The sequence below is a fragment of the Saccharomyces paradoxus genome, chromosome I (assembly GCF_002079055.1).
Source record: "Saccharomyces paradoxus chromosome I, complete sequence".
NCBI lineage: Eukaryota > Fungi > Ascomycota > Saccharomycetes > Saccharomycetales > Saccharomycetaceae > Saccharomyces > Saccharomyces paradoxus.
This window is the reverse complement of record NC_047487.1, coordinates 189,842-203,887: the sequence shown is the minus strand read 5'-3', so window position 1 is coordinate 203,887 and position 14,046 is coordinate 189,842. Positions and strand designations below refer to the sequence as shown.

The 14,046-nt window shown below is 40.0% G+C and overlaps 1 protein-coding gene across 1 annotated transcript; it reads right to left on the bottom strand.

The window, feature by feature from the left end:
- Nucleotides 1-163: 163 nt before the first annotated feature.
- On the bottom strand, nt 164-5,884 carry FLO1 (flocculin FLO1; the record flags this gene model as incomplete). The annotated part of the gene is made up of 1 exon (XM_033908597.1): nt 164-5,884. The coding sequence occupies one exon, from the start codon at nt 5,882-5,884 to the stop codon at nt 164-166; it is 5,721 nt and encodes a 1,906-aa protein (XP_033764488.1).
- Between the last annotated feature and the right edge of the window lie 8,162 nt (nt 5,885-14,046).

The following is a 14,046-nucleotide window of genomic DNA, read 5'->3' as shown; positions in this document are numbered from 1 at the left end:
TAATACTATCCTTGTCAAAATTGGAATCTCCAGAATTACCATTAAGTTCAACCGAAAATTCACAAAAGTATTGAGAAGGAATAGTAAATAAAACCCATCCATGTCTACGCATGTTAAATGGAACAAAAGAAGCATGAATATACAAAAACGAACATATGCCTTATTAAACAATTGCCAGCAACAACGAAGCAATGAAGACACTTAGACCACTGTTGACCAGCAGACCATTGGCAATGCCAGCGTAGGTTGAAATTTCTAAAGAGGCAGTACTAGATCCTAATATGCCACTGGCAGGAGAGCTACGAGGTTGTTGGGACACAGTGCTCAACCCGGGAGTTGTTAGACCTTTGGTGTTGGCAGATTCGGATACAGAAACACTACTGCTGCGACCGATCACACTGGTTGCGGAAGCCGTGTGTGTTTCAGCATAACCAGATCTTGAAAGCGAAGAGGTGCCTACTGTTCTTGTCTTAGCCGCCTCTGAAATGGTAGTAGTCTCACTGGCAGCACTAATACTTTTAGAGCTGATAGACCCTTCATTTGTAGTCTGTGGGCTCCATGTAGGATAGACGGTAACGACATCATTCACGGTAGCCGTGGCTGTAGAAACAATAGCAGGGGAGGCAGTTTCGGAACACACACCAGACTCACAAGAAGTAACAGTAACTAGCGTAGTTTGTTGCTTAGATTCTGTGGTGGAAATAGGACACCATGTCGTGTATTCTGTGGTAGCGCCGTTAATAGTGGCTGTGGTTGTGGACACAATGGCTGGTGAAGCAGTTTTAGAGCATATGCCAGATTCACAAGAAGAAACTGTAACTACTGTAGTTTGTTTTGTTGTCTCTGCAGTTTGTTTTGTTGTCTCTGCAGTTTGTTTTGTTGTCTCTGCAGTTTGTTTTGTTGTCTCTGCAGTTTGCTTTGTTGTCTTTGTGGTGGAAATAGGACACCATGTGGTATATTCTGTTGTGACGCCGCTAACAGTAATGGTTGCCGTGGAAACAATGGCAGAGGAAATGGACTCAGTGCATACCTGGGATTCGCAGGATGTCACGGTGACCAAGGTAGTTTGCTCGCTTGTTGTTGTGGTGGTGACAGGTGCTAATGACGAAGACGAATATGTAGAAGACTTTGGTGATTCAGAAGAGATAGAAGAGGGAGTAGAAACAGAACTAGGTTCGCGATCCTTAGAATAGCTGGTAGAAGAACCAGTTGAACTCGTTTCTCTCTCAGAAGAATCAGAGGTGGAGCTAGTGGTTGGAATGACAGATGATGCAGATGATTCAGAGAATATAGAAGTGGAAGTCGTTACAGAAGAAGAAATGACTGAAGAAGGAATGACTGAAGTTCCGTTGCTAGGATACAAGGGGGTAATGATTGGATGCGAAGATGTGACAGAGCTAGATGAAACACTGGATGAGCTGGCACTGCGTGGGGTTCTGATGACAATAATAGTTTCATCGGTTGGCTTACCGTTGGTGCCAGTGACAGTGGTCATTTCAGTAGATGTGGTGGTGAAAGTACCAGTCCATGGTTCAGTGGTGGTGCTGATTAGACCTTCACTGGTTGGAGTTCTGATAACAATGACGGTTTCGTCAGTTGGAACACCATTAGTACCGGTGACAGTGGTCATTTCAGTAGATGTGGTGGTGAAAGTACCAGTCCATGGTTCAGTGGTGGTAGTAATCAAACCTTCACTGGTTGGGGTTCTGATAACAATGACGGTTTCGTCAGTTGGAACACCATTAGTGCCGGTGACAGTGGTCATTTCAGTAGAAGTAGAAGTGAAAGTACCAGTCCATGGTTCAGTGGTGGTGCTGATTAGACCTTCACTGGTTGGGGTTCTGATAACAATGACGGTTTCGTCAGTTGGAACACCGTTAGTACCAGTGACAGTGGTCATTTCAGTAGAAGTAGAAGTGAAAGTACCAGTCCATGGTTCAGTGGTGGTGCTGATTAGACCTTCACTGGTTGGGGTTCTGATAACAATGACAGTTTCGTCAGTTGGAACACCGTTAGTACCAGTGACAGTGGTCATTTCAGTAGATGTGGTGGTGAAAGTACCAGTCCATGGTTCAGTGGTGGTAGTAATCAAACCTTCACTGGTTGGGGTTCTGATAACAATGACAGTTTCGTCAGTTGGAACACCGTTAGTACCGGTGACAGTGGTCATTTCAGTAGATGTGGTGGTGAAAGTACCAGTCCATGGTTCAGTGGTGGTAGTAATCAAACCTTCACTGGTTGGGGTTCTGATAACAATGACAGTTTCGTCAGTTGGAACACCATTAGTGCCGGTGACAGTGGTCATTTCAGTAGAAGTAGAAGTGAAAGTACCAGTCCATGGTTCAGTGGTGGTAGTAATCAAACCTTCACTGGTTGGGGTTCTGATAACAATGACAGTTTCGTCAGTTGGAACACCGTTAGTACCAGTGACAGTGGTCATTTCAGTAGAAGTAGAAGTGAAAGTACCAGTCCATGGTTCAGTGGTGGTAGTAATCAAACCTTCACTGGTTGGGGTTCTGATAACAATGACGGTTTCGTCAGTTGGAACACCATTAGTGCCGGTGACAGTGGTCATTTCAGTAGAAGTAGAAGTGAAAGTACCAGTCCATGGTTCAGTGGTGGTAGTAATCAAACCTTCACTGGTTGGGGTTCTGATAACAATGACAGTTTCGTCAGTTGGAACACCGTTAGTACCAGTGACAGTGGTCATTTCAGTAGATGTGGTGGTGAAAGTACCAGTCCATGGTTCAGTGGTGGTGCTGATTAGACCTTCACTGGTTGGAGTTCTGATAACAATGACGGTTTCGTCAGTTGGAACACCATTAGTACCAGTGACAGTGGTCATTTCAGTAGAAGTAGAAGTGAAAGTACCAGTCCATGGTTCAGTGGTGGTAGTAATCAAACCTTCACTGGTTGGGGTTCTGATAACAATGACAGTTTCGTCAGTTGGAACACCGTTAGTACCGGTGACAGTGGTCATTTCAGTAGATGTGGTGGTGAAAGTACCAGTCCATGGTTCAGTGGTGGTAGTAATCAAACCTTCACTGGTTGGGGTTCTGATAACAATGACGGTTTCGTCAGTTGGAACACCATTAGTACCAGTGACAGTGGTCATTTCAGTAGAAGTAGAAGTGAAAGTACCAGTCCATGGTTCAGTGGTGGTGCTGATTAGATCTCTGCTAGTTGGAGTTCTGATGAAAATCACTACTTCATTAGTTGGCACACCGTTAGTGCCGGTGACAGTGGTCATTTCAGTAGAAGTAGAAGTGAAAGTACCAGTCCATGGTTCAGTGGTGGTAGTAATCAAACCTTCACTGGTTGGGGTTCTGATAACAATGACAGTTTCGTCAGTTGGAACACCGTTAGTACCAGTGACAGTGGTCATTTCAGTAGATGTGGTGGTGAAAGTACCAGTCCATGGTTCAGTGGTGGTGCTGATTAGACCTTCACTGGTTGGAGTTCTGATAACAATGACGGTTTCGTCAGTTGGAACACCATTAGTACCAGTGACAGTGGTCATTTCAGTAGAAGTAGAAGTGAAAGTACCAGTCCATGGTTCAGTGGTGGTGCTGATTAGACCTTCACTGGTTGGAGTTCTGATAACAATGACGGTTTCGTCAGTTGGAACACCATTAGTACCAGTGACAGTGGTCATTTCAGTAGAAGTAGAAGTGAAAGTACCAGTCCATGGTTCAGTGGTGGTGCTGATTAGACCTTCACTGGTTGGGGTTCTGATAACAATGACAGTTTCGTCAGTTGGAACACCATTAGTACCAGTGACAGTGGTCATTTCAGTAGAAGTAGAAGTGAAAGTACCAGTCCATGGTTCAGTGGTGGTAGTAATCAAACCTTCACTGGTTGGGGTTCTGATAACAATGACGGTTTCGTCAGTTGGAACACCGTTAGTACCGGTGACAGTGGTCATTTCAGTAGATGTGGTGGTGAAAGTACCAGTCCATGGTTCAGTGGTGGTAGTAATCAAACCTTCACTGGTTGGGGTTCTGATAACAATGACGGTTTCGTCAGTTGGAACACCGTTAGTACCGGTGACAGTGGTCATTTCAGTAGATGTGGTGGTGAAAGTACCAGTCCATGGTTCAGTGGTGGTAGTAATCAAACCTTCACTGGTTGGAGTTCTGATAACAATGACAGTTTCGTCAGTTGGAACACCATTAGTACCAGTGACAGTGGTCATTTCAGTAGAAGTAGAAGTGAAAGTACCAGTCCATGGTTCAGTGGTGGTGCTGATTAGACCTTCACTGGTTGGAGTTCTGATAACAATGACGGTTTCGTCAGTTGGAACACCATTAGTACCAGTGACAGTGGTCATTTCAGTAGAAGTAGAAGTGAAAGTACCAGTCCATGGTTCAGTGGTGGTGCTGATTAGACCTTCACTGGTTGGGGTTCTGATAACAATGACAGTTTCGTCAGTTGGAACACCATTAGTACCAGTGACAGTGGTCATTTCAGTAGAAGTAGAAGTGAAAGTACCAGTCCATGGTTCAGTGGTGGTAGTAATCAAACCTTCACTGGTTGGGGTTCTGATAACAATGACGGTTTCGTCAGTTGGAACACCGTTAGTACCAGTGACAGTGGTCATTTCAGTAGAAGTAGAAGTGAAAGTACCAGTCCATGGTTCAGTGGTGGTAGTAATCAAACCTTCACTGGTTGGGGTTCTGATAACAATGACGGTTTCGTCAGTTGGAACACCGTTAGTACCAGTGACAGTGGTCATTTCAGTAGAAGTAGAAGTGAAAGTACCAGTCCATGGTTCAGTGGTGGTAGTAATCAAACCTTCACTGGTTGGGGTTCTGATAACAATGACGGTTTCGTCAGTTGGAACACCGTTAGTACCAGTGACAGTGGTCATTTCAGTAGAAGTAGAAGTGAAAGTACCAGTCCATGGTTCAGTGGTGGTAGTAATCAAACCTTCACTGGTTGGGGTTCTGATAACAATGACGGTTTCGTCAGTTGGAACACCGTTAGTACCAGTGACAGTGGTCATTTCAGTAGAAGTAGAAGTGAAAGTACCAGTCCATGGTTCAGTGGTGGTAGTAATTATGCTAGTAGTATGCTTTGAAGGATCAGGGACAGTACAGTTAGATTGATCTAGGTCATCGTCAAAAGAATAGACATACCCTTCGAAGTCATCACTTACAGTGGTACCATCTGGAAGTGTCACACTAATTGGAAGTGTACCCCAAGAAACAGCGTTCGAGTAAACAACCTTCATCGGATAATAGTAGCCAGCGTACATATAGACTGTCCCTTCGATATTAGGTGGCAAACTTCCACCCCATGGTTTGATACCGTTAATCGTAAAATTAGTTGATGTGATAGGTGGTTGTTGTTGAGCACAACATTCGAACGCGGTAGCACCACCTACTGACAGAATTGCAGAGTCGTCAACCGTAGCAAACTTGAATGTGTAAGTACCTGTCTGTGGTGGATAAAAGTAACCTGTCATTTCTAGAGTTACGTTTGTAGGAGTGGTATAGAAACCGAAAAGATCTGTACTCCAGTATGCAACTCCCTGACTATTAGAACAAGCTCCATAGCCTTTGCACCCCCAATTTCCATACGAATCTTCTTGGGGACAGGCAACAGTGCCTGATGAACTAACACAAGGAATATTATAATCAATCGAAATATCCGTTTGGCCCCCAACAGAACCTAGTTTCGTTTTCGAGGCATATTGATAAGCCATATATGCTGCATTAGAATAAGTAGAGGAATCCTTTAGTGAATACTGGTAAAAATTAACATTCATCCCATTTTTCCTCTGACCTGCTGGTAAGCACGCCTCTGTGGCTCCTGAAGCTACCTTAATTAGTGCCAGGAATGCAAAAACCGCCAAAAACATATAATGATGAGGCACTGGCATTTTTTGGATATTTTGTTTACTGCTCACAAGAGATGTAAATCGAAACTTGGAGGAAGGTTACGATCAAAAAGTAAAAGCAACACTGTCCTTTTTATAAGCTCGAAAATTTTTGATATCATCGTTTTTGAATGAATATTTGCTCAACTAGTTGGCCTCTAATAATAAAATGACCCTACGGTGCACGTCAAGCAGGAATAACCCCCCTCAATAGACCCCTACCGAGGATATTTAGACGTACTGGCAAATCTATTTCAAGTGGGTGACTCCTACAACTGTGTTGTTGATATTAATAATTCATTTATTTTCGTGTGCCTTGAGGAAATTTCAGGTTCTAGCAAGCCCGATAATAAGGTGAAAAAGATTGCTGCCATATTTAGCATCCACCAACATTTCATGCGTACTCCGAGTACTCGTAGAAAGTTCTACAATATCACAGTAGCGCAACTCTTTACCCTTTTTGCGCACTTCTAAAATTGCTGCAGGCATAATTCTTATGAGAACAACGAACGAAAGAGAAAAACTAGCACTAATTCATCTGATTTGAAAGCCGACAACGAACTGACGAAAGGTCTGTCTACCTCCTTTCAGACACGATAAGCGGTCACTGTAGTGTCATAATACCTTTCTATCGGAGGCACTGAAAATTAAGTCATATGCACATGTAGGATAATTTTGTGAGAGCATTCTGGAAGTCAAAAGCTCCACCTTATTAGGGAAAAAGAAGAAATTTTTCAAACTTTAATGTAAATAAGGTTTTTCCGTAAAATAAGGTTTTTCGGTGATAAGTATCATATGTCGGAAAACATTCATGTGCGAAGCCACCGTAGGAAAAGTGACGCACTTAACTGGAAATCGAGTCGAGTGTTCTCTTGCATAAAACAAAAAGCCTGAAATTGGCTAGCATAACACCTCAGTCGTTTGTGAATGAAAGATTATTCTACTGCGATTCTCTCATCTTTATCAGTAACGTCAAACAAACTAGTGTTTGGGTAATGAGACTTACCTAATTAAACGTTTTTTGCTTTTCGCGTATTATGCCGAGTTGTGAAATCGTTGAGTAGTAAGTGCAATGTACACAAGTGGCATGTGCCTATATTTTTAACTCTTCAATAGAGGCCATATGAGTTTTATCACTCTTGATATCCAAGTTCATTATGAAGGACAGAATCGGGAAAAGATACTAAAGATTTTAAACTTACAACATCTTGAATATTCGGCTATTGGTGTGGATTTTCTTTGGAAACTCAAATCACTTGAGGAAATCTGGGCTAATCTGTTTGATCCTTTTTTTTTCGTCGATCGACTAGTGCCATTCAACGAGATAAGGAATTAATAAAATATAATCCCACTGACGACTAGCGAGTGCAATGTCTATTTTGCACCTTATTGGACATACCATAGCCTTTTAGTGGTCTTTTGTTCAATAATCTTTTACCTTCTGTTTTGAGACCTGACTTTGATTCGACCTGTTTACCGTAGGACGCCATTTTTCAACTACTTGTACAAAATTGGTTAAAACAGAGCTAACCTCTGCTCTTTCGTATTCACTAATAGAGGATGTTCATACAAGTGATGACTTGTAATTCTGATAAGCTATTAACATACGGTGAGCAATGTCTAGGGCACGTGGATTAGATGTACCGATCCTCGCCTCTTTCTTTTTTCTATTTTTTAGGTTCTTGTACCAGAGCTTTGGGGTATTTTCCGTGTTTCCCATATTATAAAATAAGTTTAGTGGCTCTTCTTAGTTTCTTTTATTGCCAACTTCAGAAGACATAATCACATTATTAAGCCAAATAAAGCGTTTCCTGTATAGGCAGATAATGATTGCATTGAAAATAAAAGCCAAAAATTTTGGCTCATATTTAAGTATTTTAATGTCAGTTGTGATGCTAGACTTTTCAATGAACTCTTTCATATCTTTCAAACGTATGTCTCTGTGGATTCTTTAAATAGAGATTCCAGATTAGGTGACTTACCAGAGGGAAATCCGATGTTGTAGACAATACACTAAAAGTTGCGTTGATGGAAAACGATGGTTGATATGGTGATTTATACTAGAAATACTTGCAGTGGTTCAAGCAAAACAAGATATCCACGTCAGGATTGATTAAAAAGTGCAAAAGATGCAGTAAATGATCACGCAACTACTTCATTTCTATCTGGGTATTTTCGTAAGGATGACCAATCCACCTCAGGACGTTATAAGTGGGAGCGGAATTGTCGCAAGAGGAAGCAGAAATACTTACAACAATAACAACTTTACCATAGAATATACGAAACATTTTTATTGTGGATCCAAAATCACCAGGAAAAAACTACCAAGGAGAGAATCGGAACTCAACTATGCTGTTGGATTCTTCAGAAACTACCCATCGTTGAGCACTAAGGGGAAGAGGACCGGTGGGTCATGAAGGCAAATATACAGAAATCTTGAAACAATCTGTGAGGATTGGTAGCTGTTCAGATTGAATACTGGTCCCTAAAATGGTCTGAGTTGATCATACAAATTGGTACTCAAACAGTGAATCTTTTGCACCAGCCCTGTTGCTGTGATCAAGATATACTATAAATTGTTCCAATTTCATTAAAAATTTATCGTAGTACAAGGAGCAACATAAACAAGTACGAATTATTCGATATGTAATATGGTACAATAATACTGAAGAGAGAAGCAATATTCAGATTCACTTTAGCTTGCGATATGCCTTATAAAATAGATTAAACAAATGTTTTTCTGTGTTATTTTATGGAGGTTCCTGTTGGCAAATTAGAAGAGAATATTTGATAGACCCTTCGAAATTTAGGGAATAGTTGGTTCAGAAGCTTTTAGCGCTTTGTAAACGACACGTCATGGATCCTGTTTATATTCAATAGAGTTTTAATGTTGTGCTGCTTCACTTCCCGACACTTATTGGATAATGTTTGAAGGGAGAATTATTTTGGGTCCTCTATCTTCTCATGAGGCTCTATAGAGACTGATTCTGTATTACAAAAATGATAACGAGTTATGATCATGAACTCGTGAGGTTAAATTTCGCTACAAAATTACTTTAAAGGGTTCGTTTTTCATGATTTTAGAAAAGAAGAGCCTTTATACAATCTTCCGTTCAACATCATACAGCATTATGCTGTTATTCAATATTGTATACAACTTTTCATCAAGTAATACGGTCCCGTCAGAGTCGTTTAATCCACCATATTGCTTGATAATTAGCGTGATTTCAATGGAAGACTTACTTCAACAACAAGTCTGATTATCTTTGAGATCTGCTCCTCATCGAATAAACATAGTAAGAGTAGTTGATTTTGGAGTATGCAACCACTCTATTTTCTTTTCTTAACCAGTGTTTCATAAGGCAGTTTTTCTTTTATTTTTATGCAAACGTAAAACATGCTGTAGCAAGACTTCTTATAAAAAATACTAAATCAGATATGGCCTAGAGTTACGTATCACATTCAACAATGGAATCCTAAAACAACTGTTCATTTTATATCGTAACGTTTATGTTAAGGTTGGTCTAGGTAAAGTTGCAGCACATTTTCAGTATAATATTTCACCAAATAACTTAATATTTAGGGGAAGAATAAACGTTACCAAGAAAGTAAAAATTGAGATCCAAATATTTATTAACAGAATACGAATAATTTCGGAAAAAAAGTCCCTGGAATAGGACCAGCCAAAGTAATCAAACTTCATGCAGGATGCTGGGCACTTTTTCTTTCAAAAAGCTCCAAACATATAAATTTTTGCGATCTAGGAAATGAAATATCGTACTTCCGATCCAGAATATCTCAACTTTAATATATCTATATATGACTGTACTCGCGTTCTTGGTAAACATCAATGAGTAGGTGTTTTTGCGAACATATGTTGAGCTCAGAAAATACGACCACAATCTTCGAAACCATTGTTTTTCTAGTCCAAAATTCACCATCGGGTTTATAGTATGGACTCTTGGACAAACCATTCTGGTCTGTATTTCTCTCACATTTATTCTTTTTGTTTTTTTGGCTGTTCTTTGCTTTACTTCAACACGCTGCTTTTCCTAGGCAATTTTTTATTGCATTCACAATGCTTCATAGTTCTTCAGGCCTTAAACGACCATCCATGGGTGCTAATTATGGCAATGATTGGGGCGGTAAAACATTAAAAGTCAACGAAAAGGATGCTAAATTGAATGCTACTGAAGGCATTTCATTCGCCTATTAGATCAAAAACTTAGACCTGTCTAATTTGGCCCTCTCATTGAAAATCTGTCGCCTCTATTCCATATGAGCTGTCCCAAAGTCACTTTCCTACCTTTGAAGAAAACATGGACCTCGCTTTGCTACTAAATAATCACCTGTGGTATAGTTTTTTATTCCAACATCGCTACCACTAACCTATGCTTTGCTACCGGCGACTGCTTGGTAAAAAGTGTAAAAGTATTAGGATGTCTCATAAGAAACTGTTCTCGGCGAAAATTTTCAGCTGCGGCCTCCTCACACGCCAACAAGCCCTCTTTTGCCCATTCTCCTGGAATTCGCGGTGAAATTCAATGTAGTATATAAAATTCCCTCATAATATCTAGGAACGGGAAATCATATCTCAATGAGCTAAAAAAAAAATTGAAAACCAAGCCTGGTAACTCAAAGACGGTCAGACGCGCTTCGAACTATCCTTTAAGAGGCCTGAGATGGTTGTAGCAAACCTTTTCTTTCTTCTCATGCATCCATAAAACGGGCTTAAACAAAACTCTCGAAGAAACCACGAAGAAACCACGAAGAAAAAGTGAAAGCAGATTTTCAAGTGCCAGATTTGACAAATAATAAAATTATCGGTACGAGCTAAAAGGAGCATGTTTTTGCTCCGCCTAAAGCGGATTACTTGTAGTGACGTAGTGCGTGGAAAAAGGGAGGAAGGAAAGCAACGTCAAAAAATCTCGTGAGAATTTAGAAGTTCGATGCTGCATGAAAATCTGCAGAAAAAAAAATTCTTCCGAACTTTAATTCAAAATAAGCTTTCCGGAAAATAACTTTTTTTGAGGGGCAGAAGTACGCGCAGAAAAACCAATTATGTCAGAAGAAGCCGTAGCAAAGGTTGCTTGAATGGAAGCGGATTTGAAGATCCTTTCCAGAACAAGAAGGAGCCGAGGGCTGGGAGGAACTTTGCCTTGATTCGTAGAAAGCGTAAATGAATGAAAAGTTCTTTCTCGTGTATTATGTCAACCTTGGGAGTAATTGCAAGCCAAAAAAAAAATCCTATTTCGGGCGTTTTCTCATCCAGTAGGGTGGTGAAGGGACTAAATTAATCACAAGTACATTTTTTTACACTAAAATGGTCAAATAACTTCGTGACTGGACTATAGTATAAATTTCAGTTGGGCCCTTTTGTCATTACGTATTCTCATCTGTAGTTATGAACGAATTTGGCACCTATGGTGAGGATTTTTTAAATGATCTCTTGTGTCGGGATGTTCTTTTTCGTTGCAATTTTTACTATTGATGTCACTGATGGGGAGGTGGGGGTGCCTACATTCCTAAATCACAAAATTGGAACACGACGAGCCTTTTTCTTCCGATTGTTCAGTACTCCGTATACGAAAGGCCGGCGATTAGGAAAATATATGGAGGATCCCGCCTTGCAATTAGTTGACCTCTACAGCTGGATGATAAACAAAGCCTTCAAGCTAGGTTTTGCAATGAAAGACCTCTTGCTAATCAATTAGTGAATAGACCCAGTTAAATGAGCAACGTTATCTAAAGGGAACCCATCAATAGCTAAACAATTCGGTTATTTACTTATCTGCTTAAGTGTTCAATTTGATCAGTAGGCTTGTCCTGCAGGGCCATAATCTTCTTTCATTGTAAATGCTGCATTTATCGAGCCGGTATCACGGCTCGACAACTAGGATATACACAAAAAATTTCGACCGGTGTATCAACCATACAAATGATGCCAATTATGAGTGATGAGCGATGCGTATTCCCTATTATTTATTGAAATTAGGTATTGATGATCTTTATTCATCGAGCCGGAAGAAACAAACAGTGGATTGGTGATGGACGCCTCGTAATGGCGATTTAAACTGCACTAAATTACTTAAGGAAATGTAATTGTTTTCGGTTGCTTGTATAAACCGATTAAACAAAGCAAATATTTTCTGCATGTCTTTGTTGGCTGGAGAATCCACATCCCATAGAAAAGTTTGTAAATCTAAGTGAATTCTCAATTAAAATTGATTATGCCAGCCTTATGGTTTGAATGTTGCTGATCTTGCATAAAATACAGGTTATGGAGCTTTTTTCGCTATTATTTCTAGTTCTTTTCTTAATTTATCGGCAGGACTTAAACTTTTTTTTGGGTTTTAGGTGTTGATACCTATTGGATAATCTTCAGATTTCTCTGAAGTGTGACTTCCAAGAAAATTGTGATACGACCAAACGTTGTCCGGTCTTTGCAAACGCAACTGTAATAGAGAAAAGAGCACATTCAAAATTTCGAGAATTAAGATGTTACCATAGAGTGGTTCTGTAACAGTTGTGACTAAGAGCCCTCAATAGAGTTAGCTTGGAATCGTTCTGCGGGTTTAAGGCGAAAATAGTTAAGCAAAATGACTTATCAGCAGAAAAGTTGTTGCTATTGGCAACATGCTAGTGGTGGAACGGTAAAGTTACAAAGATCTCATTGATACTTGCTGGAATGAACAGCAATTCGTACAAAACAAAGGATCCACTTGATAATAAGTCAAAGCCAGTGGAAGAGGCCGCTATAGACGAAGTCACGTAATTCTTTCTAGATCTCTGCACGAAAGATGCCGTCCACTTGGCTGTATTTCAGAAGGGAAAAAGAGCTTGATAAGTTACTACTACAGCAAAGTAGCGCTAGAAGCAGAAAATGTCCTGTATTTTTTTATCATGAGAAAAAAATGAGAAAAACAGTATAATACTCATGTTGGCCAAAATCTTAGCATATTGCGGAATTCTTTTGTGATACCTTAATGTGTCGGTTGGCAATGATGTACAGGTAGGGACGCAGAGTGAACATGAATTCAAATAAGATAATAGAAGTTAGATTTTGAGAAGTACCGAGGCCACCTAGGATGTATGTTGTTGACCTGGTTGCAGCTTTTTATTGCTGTAACCAGACTACTGAATTTTCTTCAATTTACAAAGAATCTACGGCACGACAAAAAAAGCAGAAAAGGTGAAGAAGAAAAAAAAATGTCAGGTATTTAAAAAGGTCAGAAGCGGATTCAATAGTTTTGGTTGGAGAGGATATCGAGGATTGCCAGGAACATAAAAAAAAGAAGTTTTACGAGCCATAATTTCTGTAATTACTTACGGAGTCCATTGCTGGGGATCAGGTCGAAATGATGGCATGATTCCTTTCAGACATAGCATGCGTCTTCCTATTAGATCTTACACCAAATTACCCTCAAGATCAAGTTCTCTTCGCAAAAAAAGAACTTAAGTCCTTGCAAACGCAAAAAGTCAAAAAGCACCGCTAGGATCTTCCCTTGATGTGGTAAAAGGATGTAAGCTTCATCAAAAAATTCATGAAAAAGCCGCTATGATATAACATCATAAGTACGGCCTGGTACAGGTCGTACAATGGCAGTTTACGATTGGTGTATTACCCAATTGTAACCCCATTTTTCATAGGATATCCTTGTTCATACCGCATGGAAATGTCGGGCTTAATCAAACGGAAATTTTAGCCCTTGACAAAACTGGGCTTTATGCACGACTGATCCTATTTTCCACAACTATTCTTGAAACTGTGTTTTCTTAGTAGCTATTCACTTTTGTAGCCATATCCATAACCTGCGACGGGACAATGATATAAGCCTGGAATAAACATCTGCCTATTTACTGGATTGTACAAGTAGTGGTTTCGTTCGATATCCGAAGCCCTGGATAGCTGTATCTCCCAAGAATGCAGATGTTTTATTTTGATTCTTCAGCTAGGAATTAGCAAAACAGGATTACCAATAATCGAATATATATTCTTTTTCACATTATCCATTTAGATACTAGGATAAAGATGTGTCTATTAGTAGTGTTGATCACTTGGTAAACCCTTGCCTAATCCTACTCATTTATCCCCATTTAACATTTGATCGTATGTACTTTTAATTAGGAGGGATTGTCGATCCATAATATATGATTGTTATATA